The 13,705-nt window shown below is 38.1% G+C and overlaps 1 protein-coding gene across 1 annotated transcript in view; it reads left to right on the plus strand.

Annotated features, from left to right (window-relative positions):
• LOC139709452 (uncharacterized) overlaps positions 1-13,373 on the plus strand; it is a gene marked incomplete at its 3' end in the record, with an annotated part of 51,936 nt that extends 38,563 nt beyond the window's left edge. Inside the window, exons 12-19 of the mRNA XM_071621419.1 lie at positions 1,006-1,252; positions 1,523-1,601; positions 6,459-6,585; positions 7,624-7,870; positions 9,915-10,090; positions 11,458-11,858; positions 12,409-12,508; positions 13,181-13,373. Coding sequence (XP_071477520.1) covers positions 1,006-1,252; positions 1,523-1,601; positions 6,459-6,585; positions 7,624-7,870; positions 9,915-10,090; positions 11,458-11,858; positions 12,409-12,508; positions 13,181-13,373 — 1,570 coding nt within the window. The remainder of the gene's footprint in view (positions 1-1,005; positions 1,253-1,522; positions 1,602-6,458; positions 6,586-7,623; positions 7,871-9,914; positions 10,091-11,457; positions 11,859-12,408; positions 12,509-13,180) is intronic.
• Positions 13,374-13,705: the final 332 nt, after the last annotated feature.

Raw genomic sequence — 13,705 nt, forward strand, 5'->3', positions numbered from 1 at the left:
CAATGTTATCATGGAAGCACGTGGCTTCACTCATACATCTTTAAAGTCAATTGGATAGTTATGAATGAACGTCTGATATTGTATTTCACAACTTAAGACTTCACCATAGCAAATGTTTACTGCAATAAAATGAGCAGCCTTCAGATTATAAATTTATGATATGTTTTTATCTAAGACTGATTTTGATCTCATCGCCACGTGTAAAATGACATAGCGATTTCGTCTCCTTGCCTAACTGAATATACCGCCACTGATTAATTTGTACACAAACAAAAAGTAAATCATAAGAACCATGCATTTGATAGATAACTGCTCTTAGCTAAACGTAAACTTAAAGGGATGGTATAGGTGGGTTGAGACCTAACTTCAGGTTTCTGTCATTTTTCGGTGAGATGATGAGAAACCTTTTATAAAATATGAAAAAGCATGTATTTTCAAGAGGAACTCAATGTTTATTTGTTGAAAATCGTTTTTGAAATGGCTGAGATATCCCAAAAAGACCGATTGTAATAGAATGTGGGACCCACCATTTACTATAATCGCTTTGTTTTACCTTGGTTTCGGCTGTTTCGGCTATTCCTAAAAATCGATTTCCATCAAATTAACAGACTGCTTTGAAGTATTCTTAAAATCGTATGTTTTATACTATTTCATAAGTGGTTTCTTGTATCTCACAGAAAGTTAAAAGCCCAATTCTCATCTCTACCAATACTATACTATCCGTTTGATATTGTTTTGATATATCAGTGGCGGATCCAGAGGGGGCGTACCGGGCGCGAATTTTCAGGTAAATTATTATACTACACAGACAATCAGAGAAGGCTTACACCAGGTCGAGTCTTGTTAGTCACAAGAGTAAGTAATCTTTTACTTTTTCTAACATAAACATTCCAGGCTTTATTTCCTCGTTGAATTTTATTTTTAGCATTGCCTAGGTTGCTGGATTCTCCTTGGATATTGGACACCACAAGCAACTCGGTTTTGATTGCATGGAACTCCTGGAAGGACGGCTACGATTACGGAACAGGGCCAGTGCACTCGTACCTGATTACGTATAGTTGGACAGATGATGTGGGTAACACAGGCGACTCTCATGAACCAGTTGTCATCTCTGGTGACAGCACTGCTAATATCACTGGTCTTTACGGATATAGAGATTATGAGTTTCTCCTGTCCGTCAGGAGAGAGGTTGAAGGTATAGCAACTGGTGGAATGAACAGTTCACCAATCAGTGCAAAGACACAATGCGATGGTGAGCCCAGGCAATATCTGTTTTGTTTTTTCTTCCATGAATTCTTGAATATCGCTGTGATTTCTCCTTTGTTATGATTCTGCTCACAAAAGGTTGATTAAATAGTACATTAAAAAATAAAAAAAAAACATCCTTTGCATTTTGACATGAATATTTTCTCTTACTGAAATGTCATGATTTGGGATATGAATACGATATGGCCCAACAGAGACAGGGCAATATGTCGGCTTTGTGTACACGTCTGACGTTTGCTTGCCTCTTCGCACACAGCGCCTCTCTACGCGCCATCTTCGATGAGTGCCATCATCACTGGTACGAGCAGTATCGCAGTAACATGGCAGGTGAGAAGGTCAGTCGGTTAAATGTAAAGCCAAGATATTTTGCTCAACAACTGAACTCTAACTAGACCTACTCAATGATGGTACAGTTTAGTATTGAAAGTTCTAAAAATTTTTCCTCTTCCTTCTTTACTCTTTGTGAAATCTGTGTAGCAGACGTATAATTTGTGGTATTGGCCTTTTTCGTTAGCTAGTAATTGATATAATTATTTTTTTTTTCTGTGTGATGCCATTTAGGTTTAGCCTTTGCTCATTTTTAGTATTATAATATATTTTCAACTGTTGAGGCTATGACTAACTATAACAGAGACGACAACTAAGAGGAAGTTCCATTTACATAATAAATTCAAATGTTGAGGAGGACAGAGTATGCTCCCCTCAACTGATTACTGAAAACCATTGAAGTGGCGATTTATTTGATTGACTTTTCGACTTTTTACAAGTCAGAGCTTTTCGTAGTTAATAACCGGCAAAAATTTTGAAATATGTGTTTTCTTATTGATGGTAAAAATATAAAGTAAATTGTTTTACCCCGATTGTGCTGAATCGGAATCTGATTTCATCATCTCTTGTATACCTGACAGACGTGACATATCCAAGATGGCCGCCGAAAGAAAATAAAATTGAAATTCCAAAAGAAGTATTTCCACAAACATGATAAATAAATTAAAACTGAAGCGATGGATTTATCATTATTATCGAGGTCGTTATTAAAATCCAAATGAGGTAGATGAAATTTCTGCATCCTTGAGGAATCTAAGGTATTTAAGATTTTTGGATATTCTAATATCTCAAAACCCTCAAGTGTGCAAAAGTTGCATCAACCAGATTCAGATTCGGCACCCTCGAAATAGGCCAAAGCCATTAATTTATTTTCAGGATTTTCACGCTTGATATAAGGAAATACTTTTGGAATTTAAATCTTTTAGCGGCAATTTGAGAAATGTAAAATCCTCAAGGAGGCAAGAATTGTCGCATCAGGACTAGGAATCAGCAGCCTCGTAACAGGGAAAACCATTTTTTTTTTCAAATTTTAAAATTTTGTCGACCATCTTGAATACGAGGTGTGTCAGAAAAGTTCCAGGAATGGTATCATGGAAAATTTATTTCAAACCCAAACTTCAAACTAAGAGGTTTAACCTTCAAAGTAATCTATCTGGAGTATGTAACTGTGATCATAGCTCTCTACAGCCATTAGCTTGTTTTTTTCTACACAATTTTATACACACATCCTTTGTTTCACGTCGTTCTGTAAATGAGCACAAACAACGGACAAACTTTGAAGTTTCTGGTAGGGTTGGGGAACTCTATCAAAAGCGTTGAAAATGCTGCAGCAGTCTACGGGGGTGATATGAAGTCATGCACACATGCTTTTGAGTGTTGCAAGAGGTTTAAAGAACGATTAGAAAACGTGAAAGATGACCTCATAGCAGTGGAAGGCCCTCAACGACCAGGACTGACGTCAACATTGAGGGCGTCAGGCAGGTTCGGTGTAAAAATGGCAGAGGTAAAAATGGCAGAGGTAAAAATGGCAGGGGTAAAAATGGCAGGGGTAAAAATGGCAGGGGTAAAAATGCCAGAGGTAAAAATGGCAGAGGTAAAAATGGCAGAGGTAAAAATGGCAGGGGTAAAAATGGCAGGGGTAAAAATGGCAGGGGTAAAAATGGCAGGGGTAAAAATGGCAGAGGTAAAAATGGCAGAAGTAAAAATGGCAGGGGTAAAAATGGCAGGGGTAAAAATGGCAGAGGTATAAATGGCAGGGGTAAAAATGGCAGAGGTAAAAATGGCAGAGGTAAAGGTGGCAGAGGTAAAAATGGCAGGAGTAAAAATGGCAGAGGTAAAAATGGCAGAGGTAAAAATGGCAGCGGTAGAAATGGCAGAGGTAAATAATTATGTGGTAAAAATGTCAGAGGTAAAGTTGTCAGTGGTCGAAATGTCAGTGGTAAAAATGCTAGAGATACAAATGCCATTGATAAAAATTCAGTCGTTGAAATGCAAGAGGACGAGGTAAAAGTGACAGATATTTTTTTTTTCTTCACGTTTCTGACACCTTTCTCGCAATACGCGCTTTTCGTGCCTTCTCCTGAAATAAAGCACGGGGGAGACCGGGGAAAAATGGGACACGGGGAGAAATATGGGACACTCGTGTAACTTGAAAAATGCTCGGCCAGTCAACAATCCAATTATATCAGTAAAAGGATGAGCCTCGGTACACCTGAAAATGGACATATTAACCACTATACAGCTCTACAGGTATCTTGTCAGTAAAATATCAAACTTACTTTAGATCTGGTAGGTCCTATACTATATGTTAATACGTATTTTAAAAAGTGTGCACACTTCTGAAAATAAAATTGCTTGATAACAGACATGCAGGTATGAGAAATTGGCAGGGATCTTTTACTGTTTCTGTTACCACTGGGAGAAATTTAATAGGGCAGTGTTACATTACTCCCCGCGGCACATGTAAAGAAAGTCTTGCAGAGCTTCAGCGATCCCTATGTAAATTGAATCGCTATCATATGGTAGTCATAGGCGGTGATTTCAATCTACCTGGATGGGATTGAGTTGGATTTTCTTACTGTTGTTGTACAACAAGGGAACAACGTCATTTTCGGTGGCTGAATCTACCAATCTCTAGCAACACACCATGTTGATAACATAATGGAATCTGACTTTGGAGCAACAGCTAAGTTTGAAAGGCATCAAACATTTACACTTTTTCGCCTGCGAATTCGTTCAACAATGATTGAAAGAAATCCCATGGCAAACTATCAGTTTTTACTCTCACTAGAACAGTTTATTGCTAAAGTTCGTCTCCAGTTTTAATAGGCATAAGTTTGTAAAGTGACCACAAAGTGTTCATTAAACTTCGAGATATTTGTTTTTGCGCCATGTGATACTTGAACAATGTAATGAAATATTTTGCAAGAGCTTACTTATGTCTGCCGATACATCTGCTGTAGTTTGTTTTTTGCGTTTTGTATTTGTGACCCTGCACCTCAAAACGAACATAAAGTCGCACACACTAATTTTGCGTGAGGGCTGAAAATAAGTGAAATGGGTCAACCTAGCCGAACTTGACTTTTTCATATTTTCTGAAAGAGCGGGTCTTCGTTTACACTATGCTAAAATTTGGTATCATAAAACGGACAGGAAAGTGTGTTTTTTTGAGCAGTTCATCTCGAACATTTTGGAAGAATAGTGTGATTAGGTGTGTCTTTAGAATCCCTTTTTCATTTCTGAAAAACCTTGTCCACACTCTTCACTTTCAACTCTAATAACTTTTGAAAGGATAGTTCTACTGCTTTGAAAGTTGGCATTAATTATGGACAGAATGTGTTAATGAGGCATGCTTAATTTCAGTTTAATCTGATAATCTCTTCATTGTTGTTACTCTGGTGGCTTACTTCCTGTTTATTGTCCCATTCATCGCACAGCCAGCACGGTTTGGTAAAGATTGAGCGCTTGAATAGACACTGTACTTCAGAGCCTCTTTTCTCAGTTCACACTTTTCCTGAGTTTGTGCTTTCTTTCCAATATTTAGATAGGTTAGGAAAGTCCATTTGATATGAGTTATACATCATTTTAAAGCTTAAAGTCTGCTCTTTCAGAATATGGTCTTAACTAAAAATGCATGTCTGGCGACTTTTTGTTTGTTTTGAGGTGCAGGGTCACATTTTTACTTCTACATTATGTCGTGATCAGACCTTGTAAGATAAATAGGCTCCTATGAAACCTGAATGTGAGAAAAAATATTGAACAGGTGAAAAATTAGCGGTTTGCTTCGACTATGTCTCCTTCACTTCTTTACACTAAACAGTTAAAAAAATGAAAAATAATGACAATATACTAGCTTGGACGTGAGCGGAATTTGTTTGTGTAAGAGTGTGTATGTGAGAGTATGTATATCTGCGTATATGTTTATACCAAAAGTGGGTTCGTGTGTGTGTGTGTGTGTGTGTGTGTATGTGTGTGATAACTTCATTGGGCGAAACAACGTAGGATTATACTGCAGCATTGTTGGAACCCCCTTATAATGATAGATACTAATAATGATAGTAATAATAATAATAATAATAGTAATAATAATACTGAAAATGAAAATAATTTCCCATAGGCCTACTACTAGGCTCTTAGCTGGTTTATTATTTCTCAGGCTGCACACAGACAGATTGCGCCACTGCACTTGAATCAAACTCAGAATAATGAGAGTGCTCTAATCTTTTTAAAACAATTCAATCAATATTCTTCAAATCTGCAATTTGGATTTGATAATTCGATAAATACTGTATGCTCTGGCTAGGTTATCATTCAAAACCTCTTCATACGTTTATATCTGACGAAATCGCTCTCATTACTTCTGACATTTTACTTCTGCCATTTTTACCTCTGCCATTTCTACCTCTGCCATTATTACCTCTGCCATTTTTACCTCTGCCATTTTTACCTCTGCCATTTTTACCCCTGCCATTTTTACCTCTGCCATTTTTACCCCTGCCATTTTTGCCCCTGCCATTTTTACCCATGCCATTTTTACCCCTGCCATTTTTACCCCTGACATTTTTACCTCTGCCATTTTTACCTCTGCAATTTTTTACCTCTGCCATTTTTACCCCTGCCGTTTTTACCTCTGCCATTTTTGCCTCTGCCATTTTTACCTCTGCCATTTTTACCCCTGCCATTTTTACCTCTGCCATTTTTACCTCTGCCATTTTTACCTCTGCCATTTATACCCCTGCCATTTTTACCTCTGCCATTTTTACCCATGCCATTTTTACCTCTGCCATTTTTACCTCTGCCATTTTTACCTCTGCCATTTTACCCCTGCCATTTTTACCTCTGCCATTTTTACCTGGCACCGTCAGGCAGATGGTGCGTGGCAATCGTCGGCTGACTTTTCGAATGATGGCAGATGAGCTAGGCATGAATCAGGACAACGTCTGGAATATTCTCACTGAAGATCTAGACATGCGGAAAATCTGTGCAAAGATGGTGCCAAAACTCGCGAGTGATGACCAGAAGAATCCATGCATGCAACTTTGCCAGGACATCATCCAACGCCTTGAAACTTGAAACCAAATCAGACTTGCTTGGGAGAGTCATTACTAGTCACCACCTCAGTCCTGGTCGTTGAGAGCCTTCTGCGTGACATCGTCTCATCTTCGTAGACCTGCTGCAGCACTTTCAGCACTTCCCCAACCTTACCAGAAACTTCAAGTTTGTCCATTGTTTGCAGTGGCGGATCCAGAGGGGGGCGCAACCGGCGCACACCCCCCCCCCCTTTATTTTTCGTAAAAAGCAAAAGAAATAAAAAGAAAAACAATGAAATGAAACCCAGAAGTGGCACCAGAAATATTAGTCACGCCCCCCTTTACAAAATTCCTGGATCGGCCCCTGGTTTGTGCTCACTGCTGAACGGCGTGAAACAGAGGATGTGTATATAAAATTGTGTAGAAAAATATCTGATGGCTGTAGAGGGCTAAGATCACAGTTACATACTCCAGAAAGATTACTTTGAAAGGGAAACCTCTAAGTGTGTAGTTTGGATTTGACATAAATCTTTTATGACACTAGTCCTGGAACTTTTCTGACACACTTCGCATATCAAATCCTCAAGGATGCAAGAGTTCCATCAGCCAAATTCGGATTCAGCACCCACGAAAAAAAGGCAAACATTCACTCTTGTGTCTAATTTCTTACAATAGTTCATGAAATATAAATGAATTGTAGATTTCACGGCAATTTTTGGGTCATCGTGAATATCTCAAACCCATCAAGGATACAAGAGTCGCATCATCCAGATTCGGATTCATCATGATCTAACATAGGGCAGAACTTTCGAAAGAAAAATTTAAAAAAAAATGGCGAACGGTAAAACTTTTTTTTTTTTGTTCAAGCACCCATACTGCCAGAAATGGGCAGAGTTTCCGAACACAAATAACAAAGTTTACCAATATATCACTAGGCCAAAATACGATAACACCTAAAATGCGTTCCTCTGAATGAATTATCCCTGGTTTCTTCGCAAAGTTGCCGGAACCACCAGCGTCAAAGTGGCTCCAGTGCGACTCGTCTTCATACAGCTACAACTTAACGTATTGGCCGAGCGACAACCAAGCAGAGTATACGGTCATCGAGTTTGAAGGTACTGACTCCATCATTCAGCATGTGACCGGTTTAAGTCCCTCAACTGAGTACGCGTTCTCCCTGGTGATCATCAATTCGGTTGACTTACCCGGACCCGAGAGTCGTATAAATGGAACAACCTACTCTATTGGTTAGTTATGGAATTTAGGGTACAATGCTGTAGATGGTTTCTATCATCGTGAATTGAATTGTATCCTCAATTCGAATTCTTAATGGACGTGTGAATCGCTATGAAAACACTTTCACCGGTAAAGGCTGGAGTATGGCGTTCACTATCACACTATCACGGACATAGCGTAATCAGTCTGACATATTATATATAAGTTTATATAGGTTTTGCAACCTATTTCGTAAGTTTGTCAGTCAAATTGGTATTGCGATCATTCACTTTCGATCAGTCGAATCTGTATTCATGTCAATCAAATCTAAAATGCTGTCATTCAAATTCGTAGAAAGTACTCCAACTTCGTGAAGCGGTCATTACATTTTGCATGAGACGGGAATATGATTACCCAATGCCACTCTTCCTGCATCCAGATTCGTTTCGCGGCAATCTTTTTAACACTTCAAGCAATCATGTACATTAGCACTATTCCTGTTAAGTTAGGTTATTAAAGTAAGTTTGTATTAAGTTATACATCATAAAGTTAGTTTGTATCAAGTTACTCTTTTGGAATATAGGTGTCCCTAACTTTAGAAAAAAATGTATGTTGATGTTTTTGTTAGTTTTATGATGCAGGGTCACAAATGAATTATCAAGACACTTCACGTTTTGTTTGATTCTGTTCATGACAAAGGTCTTTTGTCTTTTTTTAATGTAATTAGTGGTTACCGAGTTTGTAAGACCCACTTACTCTCACAGGCACAAGCATGCGATTTTCCTCTGCTTTTTTTTTTAAATATAAAGAACCGTTTTTCCGACGTGTTCATGTATATTTTATATGCACGCGTATCACTCAACAACACAAACGTATATCAGTATAATTTCCAATCCTTATCCGCTTCCATGGTCGCGGGGACGAGAGTGTGATTATTTCTATCTTTTCAATAGCGTACGTTTTTAAATGTGCTGCTTTATTTGCAATTTACTTTGAAAGAGCGCAATCACGGGCGACCGATAAACCCCCCCCCCCCCAACGTATCACCTAAATTGTTCAGTGACAGGTTTTATTTCCTTTTTCATAGGGTAGTTAGAGAACTGATTTAAAAAGGGGCTCTCCATAACAGCAACACAAAACTTCAAATAATAAAGTTGCCTACTAGAACACATTAAAATAATTATAGTTTATGATTACAGACTGATTACAAATTTTGGATCAAAATAAAAGATAAATTAGCCCCTAAACATAATTCTTAGAAAATGTTGTATACATGTTTGTATAGGTGAATTCGAAATAATTTACCATTGCCGATATAGCTGTGTTTACACCAAAAGATGATACAAGGGTCGTTCCGCCAGCCCAGTCCTCTGAATGTAAGCTTTTGATCAAGTACTTGAATAATGTTTAACTGTCGAAAAAAAGGTAAATCAATCAAAATTTCCCTGGATGGTATTCCTAGCCGTTTTCGTCAAACTTCGAAGTTGTGAGAAATCTCGTACAATGAAAATCACCTGAAAAAGTGGATTTTTTTTATTTTTACTGAAACTCAAGAGAAATGGTGAGATGAAAAAAAGCCATGCATGTGAATTTGAAAAAAAACCCCAGAAAATGCTTATTTATTTAATTTAGCACAAAGATTAGATCTGTGAAGGGGTTGTTACCAATAAGATTTGGGACTTTCTGAAATCTCATGAGCTCAAAGTAAACATTTTACAATTATGCATGACGCCGGAGTCAAAGTCTTAAAACCGGTCATTTTTCACTTAAAAGTTATGATCGTCCCAGAATTATGGTGCGCCACAGGTTTCCTGTTCAGCATTATCAGCCCTTCGGACTTCGCTTAATTCAAATTGGTATCAAATTTTACAGAAAAATATTTTGTTACTTATATTTATGTTGCATATTACTAGCTGCGTGTATAATGTCCCCGAGATTGTAATTTCTGTTTGGAAGCTATAACACCATTGAAGTCATACACGGTTAACCATAATTTAAAGTTAACCTTAATTTTTAAGATCGATTTACATTCTTCGTGAAACACATCCATGTCGAAGATGTACATCCTGTCTTCAGATACCCAGGTTATATGCACCAGCTTCTCAATGACGGTTTTTATCGACAAAAGCCTTCTTTCGGATGACAGTGCAAACAACGTTCATTTTGAAGATGAGACTTGCGGTAGCTTCGACTATGACCCTAAATATGTGGCGCTTAACACGAGCTATGACATGTGTCGGACTAAAATGACGGTAAGTTTGTCATTGGTCAATTTTTGCGTAGTGATGAAACTGCAGCAACCGGCCTTTGTCTATTATCTATGTGTAATAGCTGTCACGACTAGCACCTCTTTGTGCAAATATGGCACTTCGATTGGGGGGGGGGGGGTTCGAATTTTTCTGCTATATATTTATGTAGTTTTCAATAATTTGATATCTTCTTGATTTTTCTGAGAGGCGGAAAATTTTCAACCAAACCAATTCAGTCAAATTTGATTGTCAGTTATTACTGCGGGAAATTCGTTGCCTTTTCGTGCAAGCGCAGAACATATCGCTACACACACTACTAGAATCCATGCATAGATCACAGTTCAAACAATACATGGACATACAAGAATTATACAGCAATATAATATATTATATTATCAGTATCAGAGATAAATGGCATTGGAGGGAACATTGAACCATCCTTGTTAGTCAATTTAACACTTTGTTTAACAGATAATGTGTCAAGAGAATTGGATAATGGTAACTTCATTGGTCTTATCATGCTTGATATGACCTCAGTTTTGACACAGTAAATCGCACCACGATGTATTCTGATTTAAAAGTTGAAATATTTGTGTATCAAGGGAACCATCCTTGGTTGGTTATGTACTATTTATCTGAACGATCTAAATATGTCAGAATCGGTGACTCTACCTCTGGTAAAACCACAGTGAAGTTTTGTCTACCACAGGCATGAAAGGGTTCTGTTGGATGTCCGCTGCTTTTTTTTTCTCTGTATACTTAATATATGCAACCAATTAGTGAAGAATTTTACAAACAGTAGTTATCATTAGTTATACAGATGATATATTATACAGCTCTGTTTTTAAACTCATTGTAAAATTTAAAGAGTGTTTCTATTTATACCAGAAAATCTGGCTTACATCTAATGGCTTTAGACTAAATGATGATAAATCTGATTTTCTTTTTGTTATTGGGTTCAAAGCACGTGCTAAGTAAGATTGATTGTCAACCATATCCATATCGATGTCCATATCGATAGCACATGTATATATTTGCTCCTCTCACTTTGTGAATTGCATGTTATGTAATCTACAATATTTAGAAATACTGCGTTCCTTATGAATGTATGTGTTTGCGTGTTTGTTTGTTATTGTTTTTCCAGTTGTAATGTTTTGTACATGACCACATGACCGTATAGTATTTTTTTTTCTTTCTCGAAGCACGATGACCATCACTTCATCAAACGCAGTGCAGCTCCTCGATATCTTTACTGAGACTCGACTGTCGTAAAAAGGCTAATGCTCGTAATAAAAGAAATAACATTTCTTTGATACTTGTATGATAAGATATTATATCGTGAGTGTATCATCGTTCCTCTTTGAATGTAGGTGACGGATGACAAAATCATCTACTCGAACGTTGTGACATACTACTCTGCTCAGGCCATCAACGGGACAGATATCACTCGTGATAAAAACCTTCAGGTATCGGTGCAATGCGAGCTAGATCGACGACAACTTCTTGAGGAGAACTACCTCACAGTCACTGGCGTCATTTCATACAGGGAAGCAGGTTTCGGGAACTTTTCCCTCAGCCTCGCTCGCTATAGGGATGATTCTTTTGACTCGCCCATCGTCGACGACCAGTCCGAAGTCGAACTGGGAGACCCGCTATATTTTGCTGTCGAACTGCTGTCTGTCCGAGGGCTAGCAGTGTTTATTGAGAACTGTTGGGCCACTCCGACCCCGTACCCCAACAGCCACAAACGTTATGCATTCCTCACAGACGGGTGAGCTATTCGTGTCTTATTCGCTGTATAAGACTGACCAAATTGAATGTTGTTACAAATAATCCGTATACAGACAGCCATCCAAGATTTGACGTTATGATGGTTCAACTGACTGTGCGAACAACATTCCACAACATTCCTCTTTCTAAGCAGATAAAAAAAAAAGATAATTGTTGGAAAGGTGAACGGTTAGGCTTGATGTAGTTAGGGTTATAGAATATGGTAACAAATGAATTAAGGCACAAAAATAATTATTTTTGAAATGTGCAAAGAAAGTGGATTTATTGCTCCGTTAGTCATGGGGACCTACAGTTTCATTGAACATAGCCTGACTAGATGGGCATGATGACTTGATTGAAAGGTCCCAGAAAAAAATCGATTGTTAGTGGTATTTTTTATTGAAATAATCTTGTTCTTATTTACTGTGAAAAAAATCATGTTCCTGGATATTTCAGTGCAATAATGTAATTATTTGCGGTTGAAAACGATGTAGATAATGGGCATCATTATTATTACCATCACCCTATTCCTTTCTATTTTTTTTTTAAAGATGTGAAGAGGATCCGACCCTCGAGATTATTGATCACAGCGACCCGTCATTTCAGCCGTTTATCATTGAGGCATTCACCTTCATCAAGGAAAACCCAGAGGTTAGTGGCAGATTAATGGCCTCCGCCTTCACAGTGGGACAGTGGTTTTCGTTGTGTGTGTGTGTGTGTGTGTGTGTGTGTGTGTGTGTGTGAACCTTATATATTCATTTATATATCATCTATTCAGTGATTTTATCACTTATTTGTTTGCTTTGTGAAGTGTGATAGTCCGAATGAATCTGCTAAGAAGCATTGCGAGTAGTAACTTCAACGTCCAGTTCTCCACTGTCAAAACACAGTCCAATAAACAACATACACTACACCATTTTTATGGTATGACTGCACGTACCTATTTCCATTATAATCAGATGTTTGTTCGTGCTAAAACATATTATATATAGTGTGTTTGTTGGTTTGTGTGTTTTCAAGCTGAATCATAATTTGGCGACAAGCCAGAACCATGCTTGTTGACAGTCTTTGTGAGAGAATTAGAAATTCTCACCCATTCTCACCAAACCTTGCTAAATTCTTTGATATAGATTGTTTTGTGCTACTCTAAGATTTCCATTCGTAACAAATACTAACAGATACTTAAATAATGCATATCCTTGAATGTTGTCGGTAGAGTGAGAAAACGTGTGAGAAAACAGCCATCCATAGTACATTCCGTCTGGATCCTGTTCGCAAGCAAAACTTTCGTGTTTTTTTTTCATGTTCATTTGTTTTGCAAAGGTCTTCATTCACTGCCAGGTGCTGGTGTGTGACAACGAGGATCCAACATCGCGATGCTTTCAGGGATGCCAGTCACGCGATCGTCGCAGCGTCCGACAGCCCCGTGGCACGAGGTCCGCTCCGCATCTCATCTCGAACGGACCTCTCTTCCTCAGAAGGGACGGCACCTCTCACATGGAAGATAACCCTCAAGGTAAATTTTGTCGTCACGTTTTACCACGGTCAACGTTGTTGCCACCCTGAAACTATTGATATTGCCGCATGTGCTATTTCTATTATTGTTATTATTATTATTATTATCATCATCATCATTATTATTATAGTTATTATTATCACTATTTATTCGGCTTTCAATCACAAATATCATATTACATTTTTCGAAATCAGAACATACACTGGAGTGGTAAGGGTGCACCAGGTTGGGCAGCCCGGGTCTGGAAAGAGCCAACTAAATGACTTGGGCCCTCAGGCCATCCTCCCCAACCGAACTGGTGCACCCAAAACAGTCAGTTTACAATATAAAAA

This window comes from Diadema antillarum, unplaced genomic scaffold (genome assembly GCF_040938485.1).
Source record: "Diadema antillarum isolate AM-2024a unplaced genomic scaffold, OU_Dant_1.0 seq00001436_RagTag, whole genome shotgun sequence".
Taxonomy (NCBI): domain Eukaryota; kingdom Metazoa; phylum Echinodermata; class Echinoidea; order Diadematoida; family Diadematidae; genus Diadema; species Diadema antillarum.